General features: G+C 37.1%; 1 protein-coding gene across 7 annotated transcripts in view; it reads left to right on the top strand.

The window, feature by feature from the left end:
• PLXNA1 (plexin A1) overlaps positions 1 to 15,443 on the top strand; it is a 403,477-nt gene that overhangs the window by 320,095 nt on the left and 67,939 nt on the right. For all 7 annotated transcript variants that reach the window (XM_087954683.1, XM_087954678.1, XM_026678138.2 and 4 more), the window contains exons 15-20: positions 584 to 720; positions 4,637 to 4,804; positions 6,201 to 6,294; positions 8,550 to 8,786; positions 9,956 to 10,099; positions 13,482 to 13,716. In XM_087954683.1, the coding sequence (XP_087810809.1) occupies positions 584 to 720; positions 4,637 to 4,804; positions 6,201 to 6,294; positions 8,550 to 8,786; positions 9,956 to 10,099; positions 13,482 to 13,716 (1,015 nt within the window). The remainder of the gene's footprint in view (positions 1 to 583; positions 721 to 4,636; positions 4,805 to 6,200; positions 6,295 to 8,549; positions 8,787 to 9,955; positions 10,100 to 13,481; positions 13,717 to 15,443) is intronic.

The following is a 15,443-nucleotide window of genomic DNA, read 5'->3' as shown; positions in this document are numbered from 1 at the left end:
GTGACCTCTCAGAATCTTTTCTCTCCGAATGATGGCAGTTACAGCTAAAACATTGGAAAAGCATCAATTTGCCTATCTGTAAGGCACTGTAATATATGTGCATGTTCAAGTGTATAAAATTATGATATATTTACCCAATATTTTAATTACTTGAGTCTTTAAAATGCTGAGCTTTAGCCAGTGTAATCTGTTGTTTATCAATTGTAACCTTATTATTCCTTTAGACTCCTGTTTTATTTATTTTTGGGGGTTTTATAATTATTATGTATTTTATCTTGTTATAAACATCAAAGGAACTAGTTGATTGAGGTAATGTACAAGTGCAAACAATAAGATTATAGAGAAATAATTGTGTATGAACTAGCACTGAATTATCACTAATACCCTCATAATTGATTTTATGTTCTGAGTTTAATTGCGTATTGTAGCAATATGATACCCATATAGTATCTGAGATGCGAAGAAATTTCCATTTTTATTTTTAAATTCTTGCTTACAAGTCTTTTCATAAGTCCTTTTGTTATGCTTGTACATTAAGGCTATCTTCTGAATGCTGTGAACTGACTGTGTTTCCTTTTGACAGGCTCCTACCTTCTCACAAGTCATCCCATCTCGTGGGCCTCTTTCTGGGGGCACCTGGATTAGCATCAGAGGAAGACATCTCAATGCAGGAAGTAACATCACAGTGACCATTGGAGGACAACCATGTGCTTTTGCAGGGTGAGCTTTCTTGATTTGGTGTATAAATGGTTGTCAGTCAATACAGGTAGTCCTTGACTTACAACAGTTCGTTTAGTGACCACTCAGAGTTACAACGGCACTGAAAAAAGTGACTTACAGTAGAACCTCTGGTCACGAATGCTTCTGACCGCAACCAAATCAGGTTCCGACCAAAAAAATTCACATTTTTTTTTTACGTGGCTGATTTCCCGTTCCATGCAATTTTTTTTTTGTAAGCGCCAAATTTCCAAAATTAGGTCTGGGTCACGACCAAATCGGGTTGCAACCAAAGTTATGGAACAAAGTATAGTCATGACCAGAGGTTCTACTGTATGACCATTTTTCACAGTTACAACCTTTGCAGCATCCCCATGGTCATGTGACTCAAAGTCAGATGCTCGGCAACTGGTTCATACTTATGACTGTTGCAGTGTCTCCGGGTCATGTGATCATTTTTTGCAATCTTCTGACAAACAAAGTCAATGGAGAAGTCAGATTCACTTAACAACCAGGTTACTAACTTAACATCTGCAGCGATTCACTTTACAACTGTGGCAAGAAATGTGGTAAAATGGGGGTGAAACGCACTTAACAAATTCTCACTTAACAACATACATTTTGGGTCAAAGTCAATTGTGGTCATAAGTCGAGGACTACCTGTATGTAGAAGGAAGAAAGGCTGGAATGTACTGAACTGATGAATTACATATATGCAGTAGGTATAAACATGTGACTACAATGTGAAATAAGATAATATTCCTAAGGAGCCAAGCAAACATTTCTGTGTAGCTTGTGGAATTTCTTTTCATGGTTCATTAAAAAAAGAAGAAAGACCAAAGAATGAATTCCTTTTCCTTTAAAAAGAACACAAATCCCTGAGCCATGAAGTGGATAATTTTTAGATTAGGGATGATAATGGAGCGGCTCTTTAAATATTTTTGTGCGGTAATTACTGGTTATCAGCCTTAATAGCTGCTGTTTGCAGTCGCTGCATGATGGAGAACGCTCCAGAGTTATGCCAGCTTCAAAGACTGTGTGTGTTTTATTTTCTTTTTACATTAACTGATAATTTTAGCAGAACTTCCCAAGGAGATTAGAGGGAGTGGGTGGGGAAGGACCAGATGCAGATATTATTATTTTATTTGTAGAAAACCTATTGTAAACTGCTTATAAGACAGCCAGACCTGGAATTTTCACAAGGAAATCCTAACATTCATTCCACATTTTTTCCATGTGTAAATTCAAATATATTACTGTATGGAAATTGAACTAGTAAAACTGATAATTCATGTGATACTGCTAAGTTCATATTATAATTTACCAGTAGTTCAGCTTTTTGGTTGCAATCTCTGTGCTTTGTAGAAGTAAGATTCTAAAACAGCACAAGGCACTAACTGGGCATTTCTATATATGCTTCTTAAGTCAGGAAAAAGAGACTCTTGATGTCTATGTAGGGGTCTTTCACATCTTTCCAGTTGCTTTGGATCACTGCAGTTTTAGCCTCATTGCAAGTTTTGTGTTTCCCCTGAATTTATTTACTTTTGTACTTACTATATTGTCAGCATGCTTTGCTCTGCAAGGACTTCTTCCAGTTTAACATTCATTGGATTTCCTAATATTCTTATAACTTTAAAATATCTTTCCATAGGTGTATCGGATGTGATGTTAAATTACCTTTCTTGTGTGTCCTTTTTTTTTTGGAAGAGGGAGAAGTAATAAATGTTCGCAGCCATTGAGAACTTTTATCAAAGATGAGTCTCCAGATCATTTCTCTGGCTTAGAGAGAAATGTTACATGTCTTGTCCCATGCCTACAAGCTGTGGAATCAATGCTGCTGTTTCGGTTACCAAGTAAATTTCTGGGCCAACCAGTTTTTCTTGCTTGCCATTTCTGCTGTTACAGGAAGAATCCCCAATCTTAGAACTGCCCAGGGTTGCTGTTGAATTAGGTGGCTTGAGAAATCTAAATTATACATAAACAGGCTACCACCTATAGATGACATGGTTTCACAGGGATGATTTCAGAAAGAATAATTTGGGAGAGGTCAGAGAAATCTATTCTTTCTATGCATCTCTCTTCCAGTTTACCCTTTCTGATGCCAAAAAGATGATGGGTCAGAATCAATCTAATTCTTACTGCTTGCTATAAGATTGAAAGGCATGTTGTAGGAAGAGGATTTTCTTGCTACTGTATTATTGCTCTTCTGGTCATGGGTCAGAATGACCTCCTCCTTAAACACCTATTAATTAAATTCTCAAAGTACTGGAATATTAATTCACTGAAAATTAATTACATTAAATCCAAAGTATTGGTTTTTGAGAAAAGTTATAAGCTACAGTCATGCTATTTAGATGGTGATAAGTTGGAGCAGGTTAAAGATTTTATGTACAGTATTGGAAGGTAATATTCGCCATTCTCTTTCATGGTTTTTCCCTTAGGTATTTTGCTAATAAGGCATCTGCCACTAATTCAGTGATTCTTAGAACTTTCTATTCTAAGGGAATCAACACCCCTTCACAGTCATTTGGGCTTTTAAGGACAAAACAGAGACTCAATTTTGATGTGGTGGCAATCTGGGTTAAAGGAATTAAAAGATGACTATCATTCATTACTAGCCCAATTCCTTTGTGTTTTGTTTCATGTCCTAAGCTGTGTTCCCAATGTATTCTTTGTTACAGCAAACAGGTTTATGCCCTTTTTCAATTTCAGCCTGGTCAGTTACTGTTGAATTATAGTTGAGAAAATGTATTTTGAGAATATCTGTTGGCCTTTTGGTGCTAGTTCCTTTAGAGAATTACACTAGTACTTAGATAACTTTGTTAGCAGACAAAACATAACAAATAGGTATTGATTTGACAAGGGTATCAGATTTAGATTATTCCTCAGCAAACACTCAAATTGAACTGAGGCTATTTAGACACTGCCCACCAGGATTTTTAAGCAACAGCTAAAGTATCTTGCTCCCCAGTATATTTTGAAATAAAATAGCAGAATATCTTTTACCTTACACCTTACATAAACACATATAACTCATCATGTATTTGCCTCTTTAAAAACATAGAAGCTCACATTTTCCAAGAAATAAGGTGATTATATTTATTTACATTGTTTATATAAGTCTTCCCATCATCTTCATTTTCAAATACTGTTTTAAACTATTTTTTAAAAGAATCAATATTAAATATTTATCCCTTTAATTAGGTTATGAATATCCTATAATAAGAACTCTTATTGCTGGTGGAAATTAAGAAGACACTCAGTCATATATTTGAGATAGGCCAATACAAATTGAATGAATATATGAATCTTGAAAATGTTAAGGGACTAATATGCTGTCTTTAAAACATTAGTTATTTCTGTTTGTTTTAATTGATGTTATACCCTGAATTACATGTTAAGTAGTCAGCCATATAAATCTGAGTGATAAATAAATCAACTAAGAGAAAGGAGATCTTCAGGTACTGCAATCCCATTTTTAGATACTCAATTGTGTATTTTCTACCTGCATTTTCTTTTGAGTTACTTGTGCAAGATCATAATTCTACTTAGCACCTGTATGTAGACTCACAATTATGAATGGCATTAAGGACCTGTTCACTATAGTTGATTTAGTCATGTTGCTATTTGTATTCTTACATATACTTCAGTGAGCCAGTTTTAGCCATTGATTCATTTTTGCAAAAAGCTGACTGACAGTGATTATTTGGAGGTGAGCCTCTGGCTTCATTAGCTGATCGTGAAGATGAAAAGTAGACTTGGACTGCCTTAAGTGAACAAATTGCCTGCTTGGTACAAATGGGATCTTCAGTTTGTTTGATATCATGGTATAGCAATATTAAAAATGCCTGCTGTCTTAAACTTAGCAAATGACATTGTATTTCATTCTCCCTCCCCCCCATTTCCCTATGTCCCACAGGAGAAATGCTGGTGAAATTCAATGTAGGACCCCATCTGGTCAGATTCCAGGTAGTTCAGCCATCCTCATTCATATAAATCGAGCTGTCCTTAGCAGTGCTGATGTTACATATTATTATACTGAGGATCCCACAATCCAAAAGATAGAACCTGAATGGAGTATCAGAAGGTAAGATTGAATAAATAAAATTATCCATTTTTTGTTGATTTTTTTTTTGCAGTTTATGTTTTACAGAGAAAAACTACTGAAGAATATCATAACTTTATTCCTAAGCTATTTCAATCAATACTGTAAGGTGAAGGCACGATAGCCATATAATATGTTATTTGTTGGCACCCTTCATTCTGCACATCTACTCTTTGGTAGAAGTTAATACCAATACCAAGAGTCAGAAGAAATTCCTACAAATGTTAGGTTTTCTATCTGTTTTGTATTTATTTAATGACTTATTTGAGGACAATTCAGGGAATTATTTATAAATTGCTGATATTGTATATCTCTTTCCCACAATAAAATTATTTTGTATTTGGGACAATAGACCTTTGCTTTTGACATGCATTTTCTCACAAAATATCAATATGAAAGTGAATCTGTAAGATTTGAAAAACATATTATTTGTTGTGTTTTTACTGGTAATTAATGGATCCGTATCAAAAGAATTAAAACAATGCCTGAGAAATATATCCTTCTATAGCTAGATTTTGGATTCCATACAGAATTCCAAAATAAACACTGGAAGGAATAATATATTTTCTACCTGAAATTTGGCATCAGTTAATGCTGTTAAGACTTACTTGGGAGTAAACCCTATCCTAATCATTTATAGACTGGCACTGTAATAGTTTAGCTATTTACAAAAAATTTGGCTATATAAGGGGGGGAATCTCTAGTTGTGCGACATGGCATAGAATGGGAACAGAGTGTGCTATTTTAAAGCACTCTAATAAACATTTTACTAAATGTTGAAGTTGACTGCATTTGTCTTAAATGCACAGCCTAATAAAAATGATAACTGTGTTCAGGACCAAGTTAATTTAAGGTGAAGCTAATAATAAATGGGAAGCAACAAACCTTTCCCCGCCCCATAAAAGTAAATTGAATGGAGCAAGGAGGGGCAAAAGGATAGAAAGAGAAGCATCGGCAGTCGCACAGACAAAGCAAGCTGAACAACCCCATTGTTCCAATAAAGATTTTAAAAGTTGGACGAAAAAGCATCCCGAGGAGAGAAGAATCAACAGTCATGTGCCTCAGCCAAGTTCCTTAGCTGTGGCAGCATTTCAGAATGGGCAAAAGGAAGAACTATTGTTCTTGTTAAGAGTCAAAACCTGATATTGGGCATCCTTGGTACACTGTGGAGATTAATGGAACTCAGAGTAGGAATTGTTTGTTTTTACCCAACACTGCCTGAAGTCACTCACAAAGACATTGTTTTTCCCAGCATGAAGTTAAAAGAGCAGGGAGCTGCTAAATATTGGAATAAAAGGAATGCTTCGTTTCATTGGCTTAGGCTGCTTGCACTCTCTTCGTTAAGAGCTTCAGATGACTTCTTCTGTTTGCTTCCTAGTGGTGGGACATTACTGACTGTGACGGGCACCAACCTGGCCACCATCAAAGCACCCAGAATCCGAGCCAAATATGGCACTGCTGAGAAGGAGAATGTAAGTAAACCTTCATCCAGCTTTAACCCAATGTAGTATTCTCCAGTTGTTTTAGGGATGCACATTCTGATCTGGAATTTGGAGAGCTTGGATCCAGGATGCCTGAGCAGCCATGATCAAAAGTCTGCCTTCAGTTGTTGTTTTTTTTGATGAGTGGACAATATATTTCTTAAAGACTTCAGAATTTCATGAAAACCATAATTACTTGGGTTGACAAGCTCAGTTGTTTTGTTGCATTGTTGTGCCAGGTATAGCATAATTCAGAAATTTTTGAAAAACTATGGAAACTTTGGCTATCTTATATCACAGTCAACATTTAAATGGTGCAAGGAGAAAGAATTTCTTGTGCTCCTCACATTCACAGCTTGAGAAATGAGAACAGTCTACTTAGGATGTCTTGGATGTGTTCTGTGATGTAAAAAGAGTTAGGTAAAATCTACATAATTAGTATAGGGAAAAGAACGGCAGAAAAATATTGTGTCATCTTGTACTTTTTAAAACTATGTCCTTCATTGACAGCAGCACTTGAAACAGTGCTATTTTTGAGTGAAGTTTAATGACCACAGCAGAGAGCAAAGAACCAATTTGGTTTAGTAAGTAAGGCACCAGACTAGAAACCAGTGACCATGAACTCTAGTCTACCCTTAAGCATGAAGCCAGCTGAGTGACCTTGGGACAATCGCTCCCTCTCAGCTTCAGGAAACAGGAAACAGGCAATGGCAAACCGCTTCCCAAAAAACCTGGCAAAAAAGCCTAAAAGAGACTTTTCCAGGTAGTCACAATAAAGTGACTTGAAAGCAAATAATAGTAATAATAACAACAACCACCACCATGGCAATCTTCAAGTTTGGGCAATGGTAATTTAGTTCATTAATCAATCTTTACTTGAAAATTGATATCTAAGCAAATTTTTGCATTTGTTGTCTCACATGACAAAGTACACCTGGGTTTTCCTGAAATTAAAGTTTTACTTTCTGTTCCAATAATTTGAGTTCATTTAAGTTAGCCCTTTTCTGTTTTGTACATTTGTTGGAGAAATGTGCCATTACATCCAATTAAATTATTATTCAATTTAATTATTATTCAGTTTAATTTTTCCCCTTCAAATCAGCTAAATAAGTTGAAAATGTAATTGTTTAATTTATGTCTCTTTAGAATGGACAAATAGGAACAAAATCTAAAGGGGTATGAAGAAAAAGAATGTAAAATAAGTAGTTTAACCAGCATATTTGATTCATAATAAAATAAAAATCTGAAAAAATAGGAATCTTACCAGAAGCATTTTCTCCTTTTTTGAAACAAAGAATAAATGCAGTACCTTGTTATACTTCATCTCAGTTAAGTCAGCAAAGGCTCATCCCAGATTTTTAAATGTTGGATAGTTTCAAAAGAGATTTGATATACCTAAATTCATGTCACAGATATCATAGGATATGTCACCAGAATCACTTGCCATAGATAATAGCACCACAAAATTTAACTTTAAGTTTTGTGGACCAACTACCAAAATTCTCCATCCATTACCTATTAATTTTAATAATATTTAATGAATTAAATAATTTACATCTATTTTAATTAATAATTAATTTAAAATTAACAATTTAATAGCAAAAAAGGTTACACACTCCTGATTTAGGTTTATTTATTGAAGGAGGAAAATGCACATCTCTTCCTAGGAATTAATTACATTTGATAATGACAATACATGGGGGGGGCGGGGGGGACTGCCAGGCTTAAATCTGTGATTCCCCACAGTGCCATGAGGCCTGCATGCTATTTGAGAAGCTGAATCAATTAATTATTGGCATAGTTTCTGGTCCAAAAGAAAAGCTATCATTATGGAGTTGTAATACAAGGAAGTTCACATTGGCAGGAGTTCCTACTTCATTCAACCTCCTGGTTCCGAAAATTTCTCCCTGCCTGTTGCCGACAAGATACTCATCTTCCCCACCACTCCAAGGGATTGCTTTATTGTCCCTTTCCTATATAGTGACTGGTTCCTGTTTTTAATACATCGTTGCTAGAAAAACGGAAGGAAGTTGCTACCTTCCATGTTTTTCTGTTTCCCAGCTAGCACTGAACAGCAACTCAAAGAGGACAGAGTGCTAGCAGTAGTGTCGGGAGGGGAGACTTGCTTAGTTATGTGAAAAAGTTAAGGGTGGGGCAGATGGCTTGAGGAAATTGCTTTTTCTTGGCAATAAGATAAAATTAATGAAAAAGGAAATTGGTTAAGCCTGCTAACCTTTGCATTTCAGAACTGTACAGTCTACAATGATACCATCATGGTGTGTTATGCTCCTTCCATTGATAACCCAGTCAAGAGCCCTTCAGAACTTGGTGATCGACCAGATGAGATTGGCTTTATTATGGACAATGTTCAAGCCTTGTTGATCATCAACAGAACTAACTTTATCTATTATCCAGATCCTGTGTTTGAATCCTTGCCATCTGGTATGTTGGAGCTCAAGCCAAGTTCTCCTCTTATCCTCAAGGTAATAATTTATTCAGCCTCGTTTCTGCAGGTTTTAGAGACAAATGTTCTTCTTGAACATCGTTCCTGGTCTTATTACATAAGTACTAGTTACACATTACGTTGATAAGTGTTGTTTGGAATTCCCAGACCCATTCAGGGAAAGCGTTGTCCATTAATCTAATAGATTGTGTTACTCACAATGTACAAGTGTAGGATTGAAATTTAATTGCTAAGAAGAGAAAAAATATTGATTGAATGTTCCCATTACAGTTTCAAAAACAGAAGAGGGGAACCATTGCAAGTTACATTGTCAGATCCCCATAGATCCCTGTTGGGATGCTGCCATTCTTGTGGGGAAGGCCTGGATGCCAGTTAAACCATTTAGAGAGGGCTGTAAAGCACTATAAAGTGGTATATAAGTCTTAAGTGCTATTGCTATTGCTACAAGCTCTCCTTGTCTCTGTTCTTTCTTTTACTTTGAGGTACCTTCCTGAGAATGGAAGAGGGGAGGGAACAGGCTGGGGCCATTTGTTTTGTCTCAGCTGCGAGGGAACAAGCAAATGGCGCCTGAGAATAGCTTCTTAGCACCTTCTCAGCTCGAGGTTCTCATAACAACTTCGCACCTATGGATTGGCTTGCCTTCAGACTGGACAGAGGGGAGGGGTTTCTACAACTTTTAACCTAATGGTTTTGATACATATTCACTCTTACTGGTCTTTCTCCCCATCCAAGAATAGCTATTGGACCTATCCCTTCAGTAGTCTGATATATTTTCTTTCAATTCCTCGTACTTCCTTTTCAAAGCTGAACAGAGTTAAAAGTTGAATTAAAAAGATAAAGTTGACTATAGTGGTAGCCTGGAGATTGAGTTCTAGGCCATGTGCATAAAAACTGACTGAGTAACTTTGGGCCAGTCACTGCCTCAGCCCAACTCACCTCAGAGGTTTATTGTTGTGGGGAAAATAGGAGAAGGAAGGAATATTATATATGTTTGCTACATTGAGTTACTTATAAAATAATGAAGGGGTAAACAACAAACAAACAAATAAACAAACAGATGGGTGAGTGAGTGAGTTAATGCAACATTTTTGGGGGGCCTGGCATGCTATAATTCATGGGGTCCCGAAGAGTTGGACATGATTTAGTGATTGAACAACAACAACAAATGTACTTTTCTTCTTCTTAAAGGGCCGTAACCTGCTCCCACCAGCACCTGGTAATTCCCGGTTAAACTACACTGTACTCATTGGAGACACTCCGTGTGCTCTTACTGTTTCTGAAACTCAACTGCTCTGTGAATCCCCAAACCTCACAGGACAACATAAAGTGACGGTAAGGCAAGTCAGGCAAGACCCTGTTTGTATTTTTGTTTTACCTGGACAGGCTTATAATGAGCACCAGGTGCTTATTTTATTTTCCTTGCTAAAAGAATTGTGAAATTACAAAGGTTGCAGAATATAGGCATTGTCCTTTGAATTTTGTCACTCTTCCCTCCTTCCCTTTCCAAATATAAATTCTGCTATTTGGAGAACTATGCTGTTTATCTATTTGTATTGTGCATATTGCTTATTTAGTTTTGTGAGATAACTTTATATATTGGTTATGTGCTGTCAGTTTGATGTTGAATTTTGGCAGCCATATAGATAGACCTTCTTCAAGATGATTGTCCCCAGCCTGGTCCATCAGATCTCCCCATGGTGTATCTGACACGATTGCAAATGAGTTTGTCCACCTTGCTACTGTCATCCTCTTCTCTTTCCTTCCACCTTTCCCAGCATTATGGATGTCTCAAGAAAGCTGGGTCTTTGTCATAATATATTCAAAATATGATAATTTCAGCCTGGTCTTTTATTCCTCTAATGAGGGCTCTGTATTGATTTGTTCTATGACCATTTGCTTCTTTTCTTGGATATTCATGGTATTTTTAGAAATCTTCTCCAAAACCAAAGTTCAAAAGAATCAATACACTTTCTGTCCTTTTACCACACAATTCAACCTCCACTTCCATAGATCATCATTGGGAACACCATTATTACATAATTCTGGAGTTTTTAGGTACAGATATGACATAGCATCCAGAATTTTTTTCAAGGATTTATTGCTTCTATACTAGGTTCTTGTTTGCAGCATATATATTGACTGCTAGTTCCTTACTATTGATAGCTGATTCTAAAGGCAGAAGCTGTCTACAACTCCAGGTCCTTATTAATTCTAAGGCTGGTTGCTACACTTGTTGTCATTAGTTTGGTTTGGCCTTCTTTATATTTAATCTTAATCCCACTTTTTTACTATGCTCCTTGATTTTCATTACTACAGTTTGGAAATCCTTTGCATTTTCAGTTATTACAGAACAAGTACTCCTCAAGTTGTGACCATGATGAAGCTTGCTGATCATGATCATAAAGTGGATCAGTCATGTAACCAACCCAGTAGAGGACTTTTTTGTAGCTGTCATTAAGTGAATAACTGCAGTCAATAAGCATATCCACAGTCATTAAGTGAACACTGCAATCCTAAAACGAATCCACAGTCATTAAGTGAAGCACAGGTTCTCTATGGGGCATGGTTTTGTCAAAAACCAGAAATAATTGCAGTTTTTAGCAAAATTGTCATAAAACACAAAACTGTTGTTAAAACGCAGACAGATGACCATAGAATACTGCAAATGTCAGTAAATGTGGCCTGGTTACTAAGCACCTAAAGTGTGATCAGGTGGCCAAGTTGGTGGGGTAACCCTGGATTTTGATTCTCAATTATAAGTACTTCCCAGGTAGGTCCATCTTAACTTTGAATAGTCACTAAGCAACCGGTCATAATTCAAGGACTACTTAAAGCACTATTGGATGCATAGATCATTGTTGCTTCTTCCTGTAAAAATCATGCTTCTGGTGCAATTCCTCAAAATATCTCTCTACCCCATTGTAAGTTGGTTTTCTTGTTATGTCTCAAACATATTGTATTTCCTAGGAAAATGCATTTATTGTTTAAAATTAATTTCAAAGTTTTAATATTCAGAATCAAATATTGATACTCTGAGCCCTTAATCAGTTTAAAACTTTCTATGGCCCAAATCTTGTCTTGCTTTTTGATGTGTATTTTAAATTCTTAAAGTTTATAAAGATACAATTTTATTTTGAGATGAAGCATTGACGGCACACATCTGATGTTTCCACTTATCATTTTGAAGTATCTAATTTATTTAAAATGGTTAATAGGCAATTTCTGAAGATGGTTAGCAAAGTAAATACAAATTTAATGTCCTTTGAAAAACTCTGGTTAGAGCCAAATGGTAAATTCCCCAATTTCCCAGTTCTCCCATCCTCCAGAGACTGACACCTTGCAATCTGCTTGTGAGAAGCAACTGTAGGGAACCCAACACAAACAATCTCATGTCCTCTCTTTCTCCAGGGAGGATCAAAGGAACTGATCTGCTTGTCAACTATTTGTTCTTAGCTACATTATTGCCTTCACTTCTGCAGAACTGTCTTCAGTCCCCCATGTTTCTTAGCAAATCTCTTCTTGTTTCCATCTTCAATGTATTTACAAATATCACTGTAAAACTTTTTTTAATGTACTACTATATTAAATTCTTAACTGTACTTGAGGAAGGAATGCTGGAATAATCATTTTTTAAACAAAATGGCCTACTAGTCTCCAAATTAGGATGCAGATCATAATATAATAACCCTTCAGATTCTCATTTGATGGATTTTACACAGGCCTTGTTTCAAAATTATCACTCAAAAAATCTACATATTAAATGAAATTGCACAAAACACATGTGTTAGAAAAGTTGCTTACAAAAGTAAACACAGGTATGCATAATTTTAAAACACATAATAATGTGGCAGCTTGACAATATTGACTTATATCTGTGTTTGTGCAAAAGTTAAATGGATCATAAACTTAGTCTATTTTTTTAATACTGTTTTCAGAAAGAAAAAGAAAAATCTCATTAATCTCTGAATTTTTTACCTGTTCTCTCTTTATACTCAACAGCATCTGCATGAATTATATAAGATTAGTTTTTAGTACAACAATTCGGCCTTACTCTGGAGTTCATTATAGCTTTAAATTTTTGAAAAGGACCCAAAACATTTTGTCCTCCAGGAAGTTCATCCATCAGAGGAGTGTAGTTTGCAAGCCATGTGTTATTATAATGTTATTTGAATGAGATATCAAACTTGATGTTTACTCTGTTCAAGCATCGGCAGTGTGCCTACATATTCTATATCCCATCTAATCTCTTTCTGGTAGTGTGTGACTTATCTTACAGTATCTTACCCCTGTTCTTTCCTGCTTTTACATTTGTTTCCCTTTAAAGGTGGCAGCCAGTGCTAACTAGAAGTTGTTTAGAAATGGGCATACTGAGGATAAGAACAGACTTTAGTAATGGTATGCTGAGTACAAAGAATTTCTGGGCTATTACTAGAATAAAAAGCAATGTTGCAAGTATATTTTTCTTCTTAGTGTTAGTGTTAAAATATGTAGAAATTGCTTCTGATCACCAGTTGGAAAAGTATATGTTGATAATGTCCTTATGTCAATAGTTCCTTTCAAGATTTTGAAATTGGACAATCTCCTCAATTGCCCAGTTTCAAAATATGCTCAGTCTACTTGTCTACTAAGTAAAAGAGAGAATAAACGTCTGTCTTTGGAGTAAGGCAGTAGCAATCAATAGTATTGGATGTATTTCTCTCTTTGTGTCTTCCAGATTAAGGCTGGGGGGTTTGAGTTCTCTCCAGGGACGCTGCTGATCTATTCTGACAATCTGTTGACTTTACCAGCCATTATTGGCATTGGTGGAGGAGGCGGACTTCTCTTGCTCATCATCATAATTGTCCTTATTGCATACAAACGGAAGTCTCGAGATGCTGACCGTACCCTTAAACGTCTCCAGTTGCAAATGGATAACTTGGAATCACGGGTGGCCTTGGAATGCAAGGAAGGTGAGGATGCCTGCCATCTTTCTGTTATTCTGTCATTTATATTGTTGTCAGTCCACTGCCATAAGAAAAAAAAATGCAGGTAGAAGCTGGTTTCAACATTCCCCACTGCATCACTGTGTTCCTTTCAATTTTCTTTGTTTTTTAAAGCACCAAACATATCATGTTAGGTACTGAATGAATGAATCTTCCCCCATCATGGCTAGATTGAGGTTTCCTTTATGGGCCATTGAAGCATTCTACCCAGTTTAGTTTCTGTGATTTAGTTGTTTAGATAACATTAAAACTTCTTATCCCCCCGCACCCAGAATACAGACTATTAGGTTTGCAGGCTACAACCATGTGAAACAACCACATTAGATAGAGATTTTCCCCCCTCTGTCCACATCATATGGTTTTAGCAGACCATGAAGAAATGCATAAGTTTCATTTAGAATTTTTTAAAGATCCATCCATATAATGTAAAATAATTTTCTATAACTGAAACAAGTCAAGTTTCTTCCATCAGCTATCGGGAAACCACAGAACCATACAATTTTCAAGGAAGATCTGAGTAGAAATGTAATGTTGCAAGGGTATTAATCATAATGTCATGGTTCATAAACACCCTAATTGCAGGTAAAGTTATATTACTAAACAAGAATCACAGTAGCATTCACTCCCCCCCCCCCCAATAATGTTATAGAAAATTGCTGCCTATACATTCTTGGTCACACTTTTTTTGCTGAAAGACCCCTTTCATTTGCTTTTACGAATGTGGGTTACAGTAAATGTCAGAGTGGGTGTAAAGACACTTATATTCAGACTTAGCTTTGGGGGAAGCAGTTTTATAACTATAATACCTGGAGCACAAAAATTTGGATGTCTGGAGTTTTGTGGCTCTACAGCATGGATTCTCAATATTTCAAGCACCATATCTCCCTAAAACAATAAATACATTTGTGCAATATCTCCCTCTCTATTAATAGAACTAATAATTCCACTGTGGCTAAGGTTAGGTAAGAAGCAACTACACCACTTACGTGTTATCGGCGTATAACACGCACTTTTTCCCCCTGAAAATAGGGGGCAAATGATGTATGCGTGTTATACGCCGATATAATGTTAAGAAGCCAGCGGAGGCCGGGCGGTGCGAGCAGAGGGCAAGCGGAGGCCGGGCGGTGCGAGCGGAGGGCAAGTGGAGGCCGGGCGGTGCGAGCGGAGGCCGGGCGGTGCGAGCAGAGGGCAAGCGGAGGCTGGGCGGTGCGAGCGGAGGGCAAGCGGAGGCCGGGCGGTGCGAGCGGAGGCCGGGCGGTGCGAGCGGAGGCCGGGCGGTGCGAGCGGAGGGCAAGCGGAGGCCGGGCGGTGCGAGCGGAGGCCGGGCGGTGCGAGCGGAGGGCAAGCGGAGGCCGGGCGGTGCGAGCGGAGGCCGGGCGGTGCGAGCGGAGGGCAAGCGGAGGCCGGGCGGTGCTTCAAAGTTTTTATTTAGAAATTTAAATTTTTTCCTGAAATTTCCCTCTTAAAATGAAGATGCGTGTTATACGCCTGTGCGTGTTATACGCCGATAAATACGGTACATTTGAAATTAAATCTTTATATATCACATAATTTTTCAAACACTGTGATTACCAGCATGCTCTTTGCCTCTTCCTAAAGCTGAAATAAATTCCTTTTCCAATCTTGAATCTCACAAAATCTCCTTAGCAGAAATGTGTTAAGAAAGAGAGGAGGCTACAAAAATCCTGGCAATT

The sequence above is a fragment of the Notechis scutatus genome, chromosome 2, assembly GCF_049901735.1.
Source record: "Notechis scutatus isolate UNSWTSFEM ecotype Mainland chromosome 2, rNotScu1.2, whole genome shotgun sequence".
NCBI lineage: Eukaryota > Metazoa > Chordata > Lepidosauria > Squamata > Elapidae > Notechis > Notechis scutatus.
This window is presented reverse-complemented; position numbering and strand designations above follow the sequence as displayed.